The 17170-nt window shown below is 40.8% G+C and overlaps 2 protein-coding genes across 3 annotated transcripts in view; one reads left to right on the plus strand and one right to left on the minus strand.

Moving 5' to 3' along the window:
* Positions 1 to 892: 892 nt before the first annotated feature.
* The window catches only part of LOC123509086 (guanine nucleotide-binding protein subunit beta-2-like), a 17063-nt gene continuing 785 nt past the window's right edge, over positions 893 to 17170 (minus strand). For both annotated transcript variants that reach the window (XM_045263222.1, XM_045263223.1), the window contains exons 2-8: positions 17029 to 17108; positions 7910 to 8055; positions 7169 to 7302; positions 6533 to 6698; positions 5663 to 5867; positions 1838 to 2054; positions 893 to 1197 (exon numbers count right to left, since the gene is read on the minus strand). In XM_045263222.1, coding sequence (XP_045119157.1) covers positions 1088 to 1197; positions 1838 to 2054; positions 5663 to 5867; positions 6533 to 6698; positions 7169 to 7302; positions 7910 to 8055; positions 17029 to 17097 — 1047 coding nt within the window. In that variant the 5' untranslated portion in view covers positions 17098 to 17108 and the 3' untranslated portion in view covers positions 893 to 1087. The remainder of the gene's footprint in view (positions 1198 to 1837; positions 2055 to 5662; positions 5868 to 6532; positions 6699 to 7168; positions 7303 to 7909; positions 8056 to 17028; positions 17109 to 17170) is intronic.
* Positions 11365 to 17170, plus strand: part of LOC123509085 (procollagen-lysine,2-oxoglutarate 5-dioxygenase 2-like) — a 36537-nt gene continuing 30731 nt past the window's right edge. The window contains 2 exon segments of the mRNA XM_045263220.1: positions 11365 to 11486; positions 11730 to 12143. Of these exon segments, the coding sequence (XP_045119155.1) occupies positions 11924 to 12143 (220 nt within the window). The 5' untranslated portion in view covers positions 11365 to 11486; positions 11730 to 11923.

The raw sequence follows: 17170 nt of genomic DNA on the forward strand, positions 1-17170 counted from the left end.
AAAAATAATAATAATAATAAATAGAAAATGAGACAAGGAAAAAAGAGAAATTTACATAAGAGTGAAAGAAAACGTGATTTGTTTCAGGGAGGACTTATGTAAACCAAGATTTGTTAGTGAACTGTTATAGATTAAGAAAAAATATATAAATGAGACAAAGACAAAATAAATGTAATACTGATTTAATGCAAGCTCAAAAATAGAAAAAAATAGAAAAATGAGAGAGAAAAAAAAACCCAGATAAATTTACGTAAATCAAAGAAAACGTGATTTATTTCAAGGGAATCTTATGTAAACCAGGATTTGTAGGAAGTGAATTGTGATACTCGCATATAAACACACCTCAAATTAATTCAAGAAAAAAGAAAATGGAAAATAAAATAGACAGAAAACAAGATAAATTTACATAGGAACCGTCAAAGAAAACGTGATATTACATAGTTTTTAAGGGTGGTGAATGTAAACTAAGAATTATAATGGCTAACGAAAACATGAATTGGCAAAAAAAAAAATAATAATAATAATGATAATAATAATAATAATAATAATAATAATAATGTAAAACGAGACGAGAGAGAAATATAGGGTCAAATTACATACAAGTCAAAGAAAACGTGACTTTAGATTTACGGGTGACTAATACAAATATTTTAATGGGTATCTCTGATGTGATATATAAATTAATCAAACCACACAAGAATTGACAAAAAAGGAAGTGAAATAGGAAACAGAATCACAAGAAAAAATAGCGAAAAAAAAGGAAAGAAAAACACGAACTGGAAAAATAAGACTAACACAAAAAATAATGAAAGAAAACGTAACGCGAGGCAGAATCAAAGAAAACGAACAAAAACAGAAATTCTAACTGGTGAAAAAACAACAAAAAAATCAAACAAAACACTTCAACAAAATATAAATGAACAAAACCAACAAAAAAAACACACAAGAACACTTAAAAAAAAAAAAAAAACGAGCCACAAACACAGAATCAAAGAAAACGAACACAAACAAATAATTTCAAGGAGTAACTCAACTAAACTCTTCACCTTAGCTATTCTTCCGATAAGGTTGAGTTTGAGGGCCACGTTTACGCTCCCCACACCCTTACGTTCATGTCCCAGGAGCAAGAGGCGAAAGCGACACCGTTTCCTGACATGGCGAGGGACGTAATGCGGTTCTCGTGGCCCTGAAGTTGCCCTGAAGGAGAGGAAATAAAGGGTTTAGGTTAGGTTAGGGCAGGGCAGGTTAGGGCAGGTTAGGTTAGGTTAGGTTAGGGCAGGGCAGGTTAGGGCAGGTTAGGTTAGGTTAGGTTAGGGCAGGGCAGGTTAGGGCAGGTTAGGTTAGGTTAGGTTAGGGCAGGGCAGGTTAGGTTAGGTTAGGTTAGGTTAGGTTAGGTTAGGGCAGGTTAGGTTAGGTTAGGAGAGGTTAGAGAGAGAGAGAGAGAGAGAGAGAGAGAGAGAGAGAGAGAGAGAGAGAGAGAATGAAACCACGGTAACAACAATTACTACTACTACTACTACTACTACTACTACTACTACTACTACTACTACTACTACTACAACACTATTACTACTATTACTACTACTACTTTTACTACCATCATCACCTACTACTACTACTACTACTACTACTACTACTACTACTACTACCATTACTACTACCACCACTATTACTACTATTACTACTACTACTTTTAATACCATCATCACCTACTACTACTACTACTACTACTACCACCACTACTACTACTACTTTTACTACCATCATCACCACACCACCACCACCACTAGTACTACAACCATCACCACCACCACAACACCACCGCCACCACCAGTACCTTGATGTGAGCCCTTCATGGTATCCCAGTAGTGGATGGTGTTGTCATCAGAACCACACAGAATGACTCTCCCTGAAGCACTTAGAACGCAGGAGGTGAAGCCGGAGTTAGCAGTGGGTGGCTTGTATTCTGCCACCTGTTGGTCACTTCGTATATCCCAGAGCCGAGCTGTCTTGTCCTCAGAGCCTGTCCCAATAGCGTGACCGGAGGGGTGGAACTGTGAATGTGTGTTGAAATGTGAGCCTTGTGGTTTGAAGGATAGTTACAAAATACATACACGTAGGTATCTTTCAAAACACACCCAAACACACCCAAAACACACCCAAAACACACCCAAAACACATTCAAATACACTCGAAACGTGGCCAGATGCGTGGAACTGTGAATGTGTGTTGAAATGTGAGCCTTGTGGTTTGAAGGATAGTTACAAAATACATACACGTAGGTATCTTTCAAAACACACCCGAACACACCCAAAACACACCCAAAACACATTCAAATACACTCGAAACGTGGCCAGATGCGTGGAACTGTGAATATGTGTTGAAATGTGAGCCTTGTGGTTTGAAGGATAGTTACAAAATACATACACGTAGGTATCTTTCAAAACACACCCAAAACACACTCAAAACACACTCAAAACACAATCAAATACACTCGAAACGTGGCCAGATGCGTGGAACTGTGAATATGTGTTGAAATGTGAGCCTTGTGGTTTGAAGGATAGTTACAAAATACATACATGTAGATATCTTTCAAAACACACCCAAAACACACCCAAAACACACCCAAAACACACCCAAAACACATCCAAAACACACCCCAAACACACCCAAACACACTCGAAACGTGGCCAGATGGGTGGAACTGTGAATGTGGACCCCTGCGTGCTTTGGGGTCCGAGTGGTCTCCAAGCGGGTTCGAATCCTGTCCACGGTCCGAGTGTAGGTAGGGCTTCCTCACTCGGGGCAACGGTTTCCTAGCGGGTGGGCTTTAAGATAGAGGTACCACAAAAAGTGTCCCCTTTAGCCCAGAAACTCCCGTGAAAAGCCCACATGGTAGAAATAGATGTCAGATGCGCACATCATAAGTGAAATATGAAAAATATAAGAAACAAGAAATAAAGATATATGGAAGTATGCTAGTTCGCCAGTATGCGGTGTGTAGCCGTATCCAGCCATAAAAGAGATTAGGAAGGGCAGGAGGGTCAAAAGGAAACATTTAATGACCCAGGCCGTTTGACCCAGGGCAGCCCGGGCAGATATATATCGCCCAGGTCAGGTAAACATCCGGTGGTAGTGTTGTCGTCTTGGATGTTGTTCATACCACACGTGGAGTTCATTTGAGCTTGTACTTGATTGGTGAATGGTACATTCTGAGGGGCGTGTTGTGTGGGTCAAGACACGCCCCCATAAGTTCCTGAAGGAAATTGTAGAGGTTGGGGCAGAGAGAGAGAGAGAGAGGAAGCAGAGAGGACAACCGCGGCTCTAAGCGGGCCACCCTCGGCTGCATAGCTGAGGGCGGCGTTTTGTACTTCATATATAACCAGTAAGTGGAGCTTATAAGTTGCAATGCAGTCTTTTGAGGTAAATTAGAATGGAGGAAGAAGCATGATAGGAGGTTTAGGTATTATGTGGTATTAGTTTATTATGGTTTATGTGGTTGTACTTTGGTTCATAATGACGTCGTTATATACTTGCGTTTTCATCTATGAGTAAGGGAATTTGTATACGGCTACCTACGTATGTGCATGTGTGTTGCTCTGACGAATAAGTTACATAACATATTTACTAGTGTGTAATTGTGTACGAAGTTAACGTGGTTCCATGTATGGGTACCAAGAGAAAGAGATTACTTGAGGGAAGTCACTTGTGTGGAGATATCAATATTTGTCATTATATTTCGGTGGTGTTACGTTGTCATTTTGTTGAACGGAGTCTGGTAATTATATGTGTATGGTAATATATTTGGTGGTACGTCATGTGGTTGCTTGCATTCATGTACCAAGTAAAGGTCATCCTTATATACGGGTAGCTGGGAAAAAGGGGTAATATTGTACGTACTACGTATGAGATTTACGGAGAAATAAAGCACCGGGTTCAGATGTTGTAATACGTTATGAAGATATAGTGGATGATGTTTGAAGTGAAATCCGTTTTGATGCGAGAATATCTACGAGATTAATGCAATTCTTAAGGATGTTTGTAAGAGAAATTGTAATAATTGCAGTGGAGAAGGCAACAGAAAGAGTTGTGATTGTTACTTGTCGGCGCCGTATCGAACACCTTATGTATAGATATTAGTTTTGTTAATTAAAGATAGAAAAACCTTTGACTATTTATAGCCAGTAGCTAGACAATTTGTGCAACGTCGTGCAACAGCTCGGATCACGACAGGACCCCACACAGTAAAATCATCAAATAATAAGCAGAATGCACACAAAACACACTGAAAACACACTTAAAAACACACTCAAAACACACTCAAACGCACATAAACATACCTAAACACGCACATAACACAGTAAAACACAGTCAAAACACACTCAAACGCACATAAACACAGCTAAACGCACATAACACAGTAAAACACACTCAAAACACACTCAAACGCACAGAAACACAGCTAAACGCACATAACACAGTAAAACACACTCAAGACACACTCAAACGCACACAACACACACACAACACGCACATAACACAGTAAAACACACACTCAACTAACACACTCAAACGCACACACTAAACACTCTAAACACACTAAACACTCAAACACACTCAAACTACACACTCAAACACACACACTAAACAAAACACACACAACACACTCAAACACACCAAAACACTACCACACATCTAACACACACACAAACACACTCAAACACACTCAAAAAACACAAACACACAAACAACACACAACACCTCACACAAAACACACTCAAAACACACACACTCAAACACACACTCAAACACAACAAACACACAAACCCAAACATCCACACACTCAAACACACTCAAACACACTCAAACACATCAAACACACACTCTCAAAACACACCCAAACACTCAAACACTCACAACACATCACTCACACCAAACACACTCAACACACCTAAAACACACACTCAACACTCAAACACTCACACAACACACCTCAAACACCCCAAAACACACACACCAACTCACACACCCAAACACTCAAACACACTCAAACACACTCAAAACATCACAAACACACTAACACACTCAAACCCAACACACACAACACTGCAACAACACACATCAAACACACCCAAACACTCCAAACACACACCAAACACACTCAAAACACACTCAAAACACACCAAATACTCCAAAACACACTTAAACACCCAAAACACACTCAAAACACACCCCAACAACCCAAAACACACTCAAAAAACACTCCAACACCACAATCAAACACACAACACCAAACACACACCAACACACCCCAAACACCAACACATCAAAACACATAAAACACCCCAAAACACTCAAAACACACCCAAACACCCCAAAACACACCAATAATACACTCAAAACATCCATAAAACATACTAAAACACTCAAAAACACTCAAAACATACCCAAAAGATACCAAAACACACTAAAACACCCAAACATTCCAAAACACATCAAAAATACACTCAAAACAAACCCAAAACACATCAAAAACACTAAAATACCCCCAAACACCACAAAACACACCAAAAACACCACAAACCGCATCATTAAACCTCAAACACAACCAAAACACACCAAAAAACACTCAAATACTCCAAGACACCCAGCAAACACTTACATAAACAGAATTGACATCACTAGTATGGCCCCAAAAGGTCTGCTTGCAAGTGTCAGGGTCCCGCACGTCCCAGAGCTTCATAGTGCGGTCAACAGAACCAGTCACAAAGCAGTTGTTGTCCGGGGCGAGACTCATCGTGGCCACGTCTCCAGAGTGGCCGAAAAACTCAGTCACTTTCTTGCCCGTGTTGAAATCCCAGTGAATGCTGTTTGCGGGGTAGGAAGATAGCGGTGAAACACGTCGAAATACAAGCAAAACACACTCAAACGCCACGAAACACTCCCAAACACACTCAAACACACCAGAACGCCACAAAATACCCAAATCACACTAAAACACACCAATATACACCAAAACACGCACCAAACACACCCAAATGTAAAACACACCCAAAACACCCAAATACTACAATACACGCACAAACACACGCAAAACACCAAAAACACACCCAAACACCCCAAAAACACCAAAACACACCCAAACACACCCAAAACACACCCAAACATCCCAAACACCCAAAACACGCCCAAACACACAAAACATACCCAAACACCCTAAAACACACTCAAAACACACTCAAACACCCAAAACACACTCAAAACACATCCAAACACCCCAAAACACACCCAAAAAACATCCAAAACATACCCAAAACACACCCAAACTTATCAAAACACACCAAAAACACGCCCAAACACACAAAACACACCCAAACATACCCAAACACACCAAAACACCTAAAAACACCAGTGAACACGCCCAAACGCAGCAAAACATACCAAAAACACACCAAGAACACACTCAAACCCCACCCAAAACACACCAAAACGAATGCTAACTCACCACACACACACACACACACACACTTACACCTTCATGTCACCAGAGCCAGTAATGATGTTGCTGTCGTCAAGGAAGCGAATGGATGAGAGGAATCCTTCGTAGCCAACCAGCTCTCTGGCTACCTTAGCGGCGCCGGTCGAGTCTCTGTTGTTGATGTCGTGAATAGTGCACTGGTTGTCCATCCCGCCACTCGCTGTACACATGCAGAGAGTTTGGTGAGGTGAGGTGAGGTTTAAGATACATGACAATTATGGGGGTGTGGAGGGTGAAGATTGATACAAATGGAGGTGTGTAGGTTAAGTTAGGTTAGGTTAGGTTAGGTTAGGTTTGGTTTGGTTAGGTTAGGTTAGGTTAGGTTTGGTTGCACAGTTATCTCTCTCTCTCTCTCTCTCTCTCTCTCTCTCTCTCTCTCTCTCTCTCTCTCTCTCTCTCTCTCTCTAATCTCTTATCTCTCTCTCTCTCTCTCTCTCTCTCTCTCTCTTATTATTATTATTATTATTATTATTATTATTATTATTATTATTACTATTATTATCATTATTATTAATCTTTTCTCTCGCTTTCCTCTTCTTAATACTCTCTCTCTCTCTCTCTCTCTCTCTCTCTCTCTCTCTCTCTCTCTCTCTCTCTCTCTCTCTCTCTCTCACACACACACAGACTGACCCACAAAGTTTCCAGATGACGAGAAGGCAACAGACATGACCCAGGAGGACATGAGCGGGATAATCTGAGTCTTGTTGCCTGTGTAGATGTCCCAGATGATCAGTTTGCCGTCCAGGGACCCAGAGACCAGGTGCCTGACGGGGGGAGAGATAAAGAACACTACTGGTAAACTCTTTCTTTTCTATGTAAGAGTGGAGACACTGGATTGAGATTAGCAGCAGTATACAAAAAGGAATAAATGTTTTGGTTTAGTGTGTTTTGGGTGTGTTTTGGCTTGCTTCTGCGCGTTGGAATGTGTTTTGAGTGTGTTTTGTTGTGTTTTGTGATGTTTTAATGTGTTTCGAGTGTGTTTTAATTGGTGTTTACGTGTGATATGATGTGTGTCTTCAAACCTCCCTCTTCAATGAGTTCAGGTCACAGGAAGGTGGAAATACAAAAGCAGATAGGGAGTTCCAGAGTGTGCCAGAGTAAGGGGTGAATTATTGCTGTAGTAGTAGTAGTAGTAGTAGTAGTAGTAGTAGTAGTAGTAGTAGTAGTAGTAGTAGTAGTAGTAGTAGTAATAGTAGTACCAGTAGTATCAGTAGTAATAGTAGAAGTAGCAGTTTAAAGAAAAATTAATTTAGCTAAGTTAGGGCTAAAATATTTCAGATCAAGACTCGTTTTCTCTCATGACTACTTCAAACACACACACACACACACACACACATACTCTCTCTCTCTCTCTCTCTCTCTCTCTCTCACCTGCTGTCGCCGCTGAAGTGCACGCTGTTCACTTTATTGAGGTGACCTTTGCACATCTTCTTGCAGGAGGGGCGAGAGCGGGGCATATCAGCCAGATCACCCAGGGCGCTCTCCATGGTGGTATCAGCCTTGGTCTTCTGGTCAGCCTGCGGGAAGGACAGCGTGAGAGAGAGAGAGAGAGAGAGAGAGAGAGAGGTTCATATTCTTGTCACTCTGCCTCTAGAACCATAAAATATCTTAAAAAATAGTACAAATTAAAAAAAAATCCATTTGAAGCACAGAAGTCTTTGATAATACGAGCCAGGATGAGATAGCAAGCGTCTGTGTGTGCCGTGCGTCTTGTTGTGGGTGTGTGTGTGGCCAGCTGTGGTGTGTGTCTGTCACTAGAACCATTAATGAACCAGAGAAGAAAGGTAATGAGGCGATGGAAGGTAATAGTAATGTTAGCATGGCCGTGTGGCGTGACAAGAGGGCACAACCAGAATGACGAAGATGAAGACGGTGACGATAGCGAGACTGAGCATTTTATTGGGACGAAAGCAGTGACGAGGAGAGGAGGAAGAACGGAGGAGAAAGAAGAGAGAAGGAAGAGGAGAGGAGGAAGAACGGAGGAGAAAGAAGAGAGAAGGAAGAAGATAGAGACGATAGAAGGAAGAACAGAGAGCAAAGATAACAAATAGCAGAAAAAGAAGAAAGAACAAAGGATGAAGAACAAGGGAAGAAGATAGAAGAAAAACAAGAAAGAAAGAAGGAAGATCGAAGATAAAAAGAAATAAAAAAGGTAAAAAAAGAAAGAAGAAAGAATAAAACTGACTGAATGATCAAAGTTAGCCTAGCCTAACCAGAACCAACTGGAAACTGCAACTGGCAACTGACAATGACAAACGAGGAAGAGGCTACAGCTAAACACACACACACACACACACACACACATGGAAAACGACCGAGCGTAGAGTAGACCCAAGGGAATTATGGGTAAAGTTTTTTTGGGAAGTGTTGATAAGCCTCGCCACCATAGCTGATAAGAACTGATGGTAAATGACAAGGAAAGAAGAGAAGACAGGAGTTAGCAGAATAAGCAGAGAAACGATAACAGCCACACAGAGGAACGAAGAATAGAGGCGTAAAGGAGTTAGACAGCAGACAGCGTGTACACAGGAGACAGCAGCATTGAGGAAAAGACAGCAGAGAGGTCAGGGTGGAATGTAAAGGCCGTTAGACAGCGGAGACGAGGCACACACGCACGGGGCAAGAAGCTGCGTGTATTTCCAATAGGAGTGTTCACACCGGATGCCAAACCTTGGGACACATGCCACTCACACTAACACCGCCCACACCGACTCCAAGACCCCCGGGCAGGTCATTTTTCTGGCCATAGCATCGATGGGTCACGCCACTTGGGACTCCCGCCTTTTTTACCGTACGCACTGACCTGACTCCTCAACTCTCCCTCACTCACTCACTGTCCTTCACCGTGAACTGATGAACTGATGGATGTCCTGTAGTTGGCGCCTTCTTAATATTTTGTTCACTGAATGATAGAACTGGAGAGAACTGAGCTGAAATGCTGTCCAAATTTCCCGCATCCATTTCTAGCTTTTGAATAAGATGATATTTACCACATTCACTCGTTTCATATTTGCTTGATATACACAATTCCTTTTCCTCTTATTATTCAAGGCTAAAGATAACATTAATAACTCCTCTTCCTCCATCTCCTCCTCCTCCTGCTCCTCCTCCTCCACGTCAAGAACTGTCAAGTCAATCAGGCTCCACCGCAGGGAGTCTCGCCTATAGCATCGCGCCCGTGAACATACCATAGCAACCAAAGTCAGCCCGGCTCTCGTGTGTCGTGTGCCTCGTCTCCGGTGTGAAACGACCTTTATGTGAGGATTAAAATAGTAAAGTCTGTGGCCATTAACCTTCTGACCTCCACTGACCCTTTCTAATGTCAATAAAATCGTCTAATCGTATTAAAAAACTCAGGTAAAAATGCGTCCCAGTACTGAAGGGGTTAAGTGGTGACGAGAAGATAGGAAGAGAAAGAAGAAGAGAGGGGATAGGAAGCAGTAGACAGCGGAAACCAAAATAGAGAGAACAGACAGCAAGAGACGTCAGGGAGGAGTGTAATGCAGTGCTGAGGTATTAAAGGAAGAATAGGATGTTCAAGAATTGTTTTGAGATTACATAGTTTATAAAGGTGTGTAGTGTACTGTATAGAGACAACAGGATAGAAATTAAGGTGTCTGAAAATTCCAAGTGTCTATACAAAGTCCATTACAATATCTCGGTTACAACTGGTGAGAGAGAGAGAGAGAGAGAGAGAGAGAGAGAGAGAGAGAGAGAGAGAGAGAGAGAGAGAAGAGAGAGAGAGAACTCAATAACAAATGGAGTTTATCAAGTGTGTGTGTGTGTGTGTGTGTGTGTGTGTACTGAGTGACTTTCAGAAATCTATGCATTTGTGCGTTAAATGTTCGCTCGTGTGAGAGAGAGAGAGAGAGAGAGAGAGAGAGAGAGAGAGAGAGAGAGAGAGAGAGAGAGAGAGAGAGAGAATAGGAAAAAGACTGGAAGGAAAATTCAGAGAGAGAGAGAGAGAGAGAGAGAGAGAGAGAGAGAGAGAGAGAGAGAGAGAGAATCTTGGTCATGCAAACAGTTTCTCTAACGGAAAGAAAACGGAAAGTAACTGTTTGCTCCCATTCTCTCTCTCTCTCTCTCTCTCTCTCTCTCTCTCTCTCTCTCGAAACGCACGATTGTTCAAATATTTTTTCTCTTTTCTTTCAAGTTCTGTTGTCTATTTTCAGAAAGAGAGAGAGAGAGAGAGAGAGAGAGAGAGAGAGAGAGAGAGAGAGAGAGAGAGAGAGAGAGAAACTTCCGGCTTCATATTCACCTCTCTCTCTCTCTCTCTCTCTCTTTCACAAGATTCGGAAAAATAATAATAATAATAATACTGAGAACACAATACAATTTTTTAAGTCACCCATTTTATTAAGCTTTCTATTCACGTTTTCTCTCGCTCCACTGCACACACACACACACACACACACACACACACACACACACACACACAGTTAACGGTTCATATTACATTATTTGCTCTATGAATTTCTCTCTCTCTCTCTCTCTCTCTCTCTCTCTCTCTCTCTCTCTCTCTCTCTCTCTCTCTCTCTCTCTCTCTCAGAAAGTATATAAAATGAATACTATAGAGAAAACCGTATATTCTCTCTCTCTCTCTCTCTCTCTCTCTCTCTCTCTCTCTCTCTCTCTGATAAAATTAATACTATAGAAAACCGTATATCTCTCTCTCTCTCTCTCTCTCTCTCTCTCTCTCTCTCTCTCTCTCTCTCTCTCTCTCTCTCTCTCTCTCTCTCTCTCTCTCTCTCTCTCAAAAGCACACGTCACCAACTCTCTCTCTCTCCCTCCCTCGCTCCCACTCATAGGAGGAGGAGGAGGAGGAGGAGGAGGAGGAGGAGGTCAAAAGGAACGCCGAACGCGAGTCTCGAGGAAGAGAGACCAGTTGCTGAGGAGAGGAGGAGGAGGAAGGATCTCTCTCTCCTCTCTCGCTCTCTCTCTTTATTCCGTGTGTGAAGTTATAGTGTCTCTCTCTCTCTCTCTCTCTCTGGCTATTTGTGACTTTTATCGTTATTTTCCCTATTTTATTTATTTATTTGTGTGTGTGTGTGTGTGTGATTAAGTTTATTTATATATTTATTCTCTAATTCATACCGGTTTAAGAGAGAGAGAGAGAGAGATTAAACTTTCCTATAGTCCTAACCTTCATAATTATTCTTGCTATAATAAAAACACCACTTTATATTTTCAGAGTGACGAGTGAATGACAAACCAGTGAGAAAATAAATATCAGAAACTAGAAAGAAAAAAAAAACTAAACTTCAAGAAGGAAAAAAAATAAATTAAACAAAATAATAAAGAAGAAAACACACAAAGAAAAACCACAAACTAGAAAAATTAATAATAAATAAATTCATCTCGACATTTTGGCAAATAATTTTAGGCATGTGGTCTCTGTGGCTCCTCCCCCTCGCCGCCCTTGCCGCCCCGGGATTGGCTGGCGGCTCTGGTGACGTCACAATGGGCGTGGCCTATGAGGACGTGACGGACATTGCGGGGATGGGGCGGGGCTGCGTGGAGGGCGGCGCTAGGGGTGAGGATGGCGTGAACTACTGCCGGAAAATGACCCCTGAGGAACATCTGAGGCTGAAGGCTGCGGCTGATGGTAAGGTTGTGATGGTGGTGGTAGTGGTGGTGGTGGTGGTGGTGATGATGATGAGAGAGAGAGAGACTCAAACACACACCCAAACAGGCAAACACACTCAAACACACCCAAGCATATTCAAACACACACAAACACACTCAAGCACACACAAACACACTCAAACACACTCAAACATACACAAACACACTCAAACACACTCAAACACACCCAAGCATATTCAAACACACAAACACACTCAAACACACTCAAACACACGCAAACACACTCAAACATACACAAACACACACAAACACACACAAACACACTCAAACACACTCAAACACACGCAAAAACTACTTGACACGTATTGAACCACAAAAAATAATACTGAAAGATTTATTTTATCACTAAGAAATTTTAACACAGCGTCTCCACACCAAGAAACTACCAATTTTTTTTCACCTCTGTGTTTCTAAGGTGCTGGTGACAGATTAACGCCATTTCCACCATCGCTAACAGGAGAAACACTCTTGGGAACCGGCACTACTCTCCAAAGGCTCTAGTTGAAGTGACACGCGGGTTTTTAAGGGTGTTTTTAAGGTTCCAGTGACAGATTAACACTATTTCTACATCATTAACAGGAGAAATACTCTTTAAAGGCTCTAGTTGAAGTGACACGCGGGTTTTTAAGGGTGTTTTTAAGGTTCCAGTGACAGATTAACACTATTTCTACATCATTAACAGGAGAAATACTCTTTAAAGGCTCTAGTTGAAGTGACACGCGGGTTTTTAAGGGTGTTTTTAAGGTTCCAGTGACAGATTAACACTATTTCTACATCATTAACAGGAGAAATACTCTTTAAAGGCTCTAGTTGAAGTGACACGCGGGTTTTTAAGGGTGTTTTTAAGGTTCCAGTGACAGATTAACACTATTTCTACATCATTAACAGGAGAAATACTCTTTAAAGGCTCTAGTTGAAGTGACACGCGGGTTTTAAGGGTGTTTTAAGGTTCCAGTGACAGATTAACACTATTTCTACATCATTAACAGGAGAAATACTCTTTAAAGGCTCTAGTTGAAGTGACACGCGGGTTTTTAAAGGTGTTTTGTGGTGCTAGTAACAGATTAACAACATTTAATCTGTCACAAGCACCTACCTCGCCACATCTTTCCTTCACCCCTTCAGTACTGGGACACATTTTTTACCATGAGTTTTGAGTGTGATTAGACCATTTTATTGACATTACGAAGGGTATATGGAGGTCAGAAGGTTAATGGCCTCAGTCTTCACTATTTTAACCCCTTCAGTACTGGGACACATTTTTACCTTGAGATTTGTGTACCATTAGACCATTTTATTGACATTAGGAAGGGTCTATGGAGGGCAGAAGATTAATGGCCACAGTCTTCACTATTTTAACCTCTTCAGTACTGGGACACATTTTTACCTTGAGATTTGTGTACCATTAGACCATTTTATTGACATTACGAAGGGTCTATGGTGGGCAGAAGATTAATGGCCACAGTCTTCACTATTTTAACCCCCTATATGAGTATCTGAAACTGTAAAATCACCAAATAGTCACCAGAATGAATATGGAAACGCGTCATGCTACTGAAGGAGTTAACTACCAATCACTGACACACCTTCAGTTCCTCAACACACACGTAAAGTCTTTGAAATAGCTACAGAGCACGCAATGTACCCTGTAACACACACACACACACACACACACACACACACACACACACACACACACACACACACACACACACACACACACACTTAACACGAACAACATAAGGAAGGCGAGAAGATTTTACTAAACAGGAAGAAAGAATATAAAAAATAATATGTATAGAATTAGGTTAGGTTAGGTTAGGTGAGGTTAGGTGAGGTTAGGACAGGTTAGGTTAGGTGAGGTGAGGTGAGGTTAGGTTAGGTTAGGTTAGGACAGGTTGGGTTAGGTTAGGTTAGGTTAGGTTAGGTGAGGTGAGGTGAGGTGAGGTAAGGTTAGGTGAGGTTAGGTGAGGTTAGGTTAGGTGAGGTGAGGTGAGGTGAGGTGAGGTTAGGTTAGGTTAGGATAGGTTAGGTGAGGTTAGGTTAGGTTAGGTGAGGTTAGGTTAGGTGAGGTTAGGTTAGGTTAGGTTAGGTTAGGTTAGGTGAGGTTAGGTTAGGACAGGTTAGGTTAGGTTAGATGAGGTGAGGTTAGGTTAGGACAGGTTAGGTGAGGTTAGGACAGGTTAGGTGAGGTTAGGTGAGGTGAGGTGAGGTTAGGTTAGGTGAGGTTAGGACAGGTTAGGTTAGGTTAGGTTAGGTGAGGTGAGGTGAGGTGAGGTTAGGTTAGGTTAGGACAGGTTAGGTGAGGTTAGGTTAGGACAGGTTAGGTTAGGTTAGGTTAGGTTAGGTTAGGTTAAGTTATATGTATTAACCAATCAAATGAATTCCCAATAACTAGTCACAGTATTTATTTATTTACACCTTTATTATCAACTCTTGCATCTACCTATTCACTTCAAACCTTTAGTACTGGCCCACAAACTTACCTATCAATTTAAACCCACTGTCACTAACCTCTTATGTGAACCTTTCCCTTTAAACCTTCTATTACTAAGCTCTATATTTACCTATACATTTCAACTCTCTACTGCAAACCATTCATTGATCTTACACCTCTCCAGTACAAGAGTTAATTAGTACTCTCAATCCTTCACCACTATTCTGTCCACCTCCCTGATGCAAGAGTTAACCAGTACTCTCAATCCTTCACCACTATTCTGTCCACCTCCCTGATGCAAGAGTTAACCAGTACTCTCAATCCTTCACCACTATTCTGTCCACCTCCCTGATGCAAGAGTTAACCAGTACTCTCAATCCTTCACCACTATTCTGTCCACCTCCCTGATGCAAGAGTTAACCAGTACTCTCAATCCTTCACCACTATTCTGTCCACCTCCCTGATGCAAGAGTTAACCAGTACTCTCAATCCTTCACCACTATTCTGTCCACCTCCCTGATGCAAGAGTTAACCAGTACTCTCAATGATTCATCCCTTTCTCTGGCACACTCTGGAACTCCCTGCCTGCTTCTGTGTCTCCACCTTCCTGTGACCTGAATTCAATCAAGCGGGAAGTATCAAGACATTTATCCCTTTCTTGTGACTCTCTCGAACCTGCTCGCGGATTGGTATCTAAGTGGGCTTGTTTGTTTAATCGCGTTTTATTACCCTTGGTCACTTTCTCCCTTCTAACACAAAAGAAAAACACTGAAATTTTGAAAACACGCCTCAAAAAACACTTTATTTTAACCTCAAACTCTCAAACATCAAAACACTCAAAAACTCTCAAAAAACACATCAAACACTCTTATTACACCCTCAAACACCTTATTTTACCTTCAAACTTTCAAATAACACACAAAAACACATTAATTTACACCCTCAATCACCTTAATTTACCTTCAAACTGTCAAAAAACACTCTCAAACATCAAAGCATCTCTTATTTTTACTCTCAAACCCTTTATCTTATCTTCAAAGTCTCGAAAAACACGTAAAAACACTCTCAAACATCAAAACATCTCTTACTTTTACTCTCAAACCCTTTATCTTATCTTCAAAGTCTCGAAAAACACGTAAAAACACTCTCAAACATCAAAATATCTCTTACTTTTACTCTCAAACCCTTTATCTTATCTTCAAAGTCTCGAAAAACACGTAAAAACACTCTCAAACATCAAAATATCTCTTACTTTTACTCTCAAACCCTTTATCTTATCTTCAAAGTCTCGAAAAACACTTAAAAACACACCCTTAAACTCGTTATTTTATCCTCAAGCTTTCAAAACCACGTCAAACACCCTTATATTCACCCTCATGGCCTATACTTTATCTTCAAACTCTCAAAAATACTTAAAACACATTCATTTACATCCTGAAACACCTTATTTTACCTTCAAATAAAAAAAAAAACACGTCAAACACTTTTATGACACTCGTACACTTTATCTTCTCTCAAAACTTTCAAAAAACACGTCAAACTCTCAATTTTACACCCTCATACACTTTATTTCATCCATAAACTCTCAAAAAACACATCAAACACTCTTATTACACCCTCAAACACCTTATTTTACCTTCAAACTTTCAAATAACACACAAAAACACATTAATTTACACCCTCAATCACTTATTTTACCTTCAAACTGTCAAAAAACACGTCAAACACTCTATTCATACGTTCAAACGCCTTATTTTTATCACTAAACTCTCAAAAAACACCTAAACACATTAATTTACATCTTCAATCGCCTTATTTTACCTTCAAACTCTCAAAAAACACCTAAAAACATTAATTTACACCTTCAAACAACTTATTTTACCTTCAAACTCAAAAAACACGTCAAACACTCTATTTATACGTTCAAACGCCTTATTTTTATCCCCAAACTCTCAAAAAACACCTAAAAACATTAATTTACACCCTCAATTACCTTATTTTACCTTCAAACTCTCAAAAAACACGTCAAACACTCTATTTATACCTTCAAACGCCTTATTTTTATCCCCAAACTCTCAAAAAACACCTAAAAACATTAATTTACACCTTCAAACAACTTATTTTACCTTCAAACTCTCAAAAAACACCTAAAAACATTAATTTACACCTTCAAACAACTTATTTTACCTTCAAACTCTCAAAAAACACGTCAAACACTCTATTTACACGTTCAAACGCCTTATTTTTATTCCCAAACTCTCAAAAACCACAAAAAGACATTAATTTACACTTTATTTTACCCTCAAACCCTCAAAAAAACTAGAAAACAACATCCTATACCACTCACTCCAAGATTTACGTATCAATTGACCCTCATCACTCCCTCACCTGTCTGATCTCCACCCACCTGTACTTTGGCGATGGCATCCTGCAGCTCCTTCTTCAGCTTCTCCACCTCTGGGTCCTTGGGGGGCATTGTGGTGGCGTCTGGCGGGAGGAGAAGGGAGATCAGTTGTGGTGAAGTGGAGCTAGGTTGGGTTAGGTTAGGT

This window comes from Portunus trituberculatus, chromosome 26, assembly GCF_017591435.1.
Source record: "Portunus trituberculatus isolate SZX2019 chromosome 26, ASM1759143v1, whole genome shotgun sequence".
In the NCBI taxonomy this organism is placed as follows: domain Eukaryota; kingdom Metazoa; phylum Arthropoda; class Malacostraca; order Decapoda; family Portunidae; genus Portunus; species Portunus trituberculatus.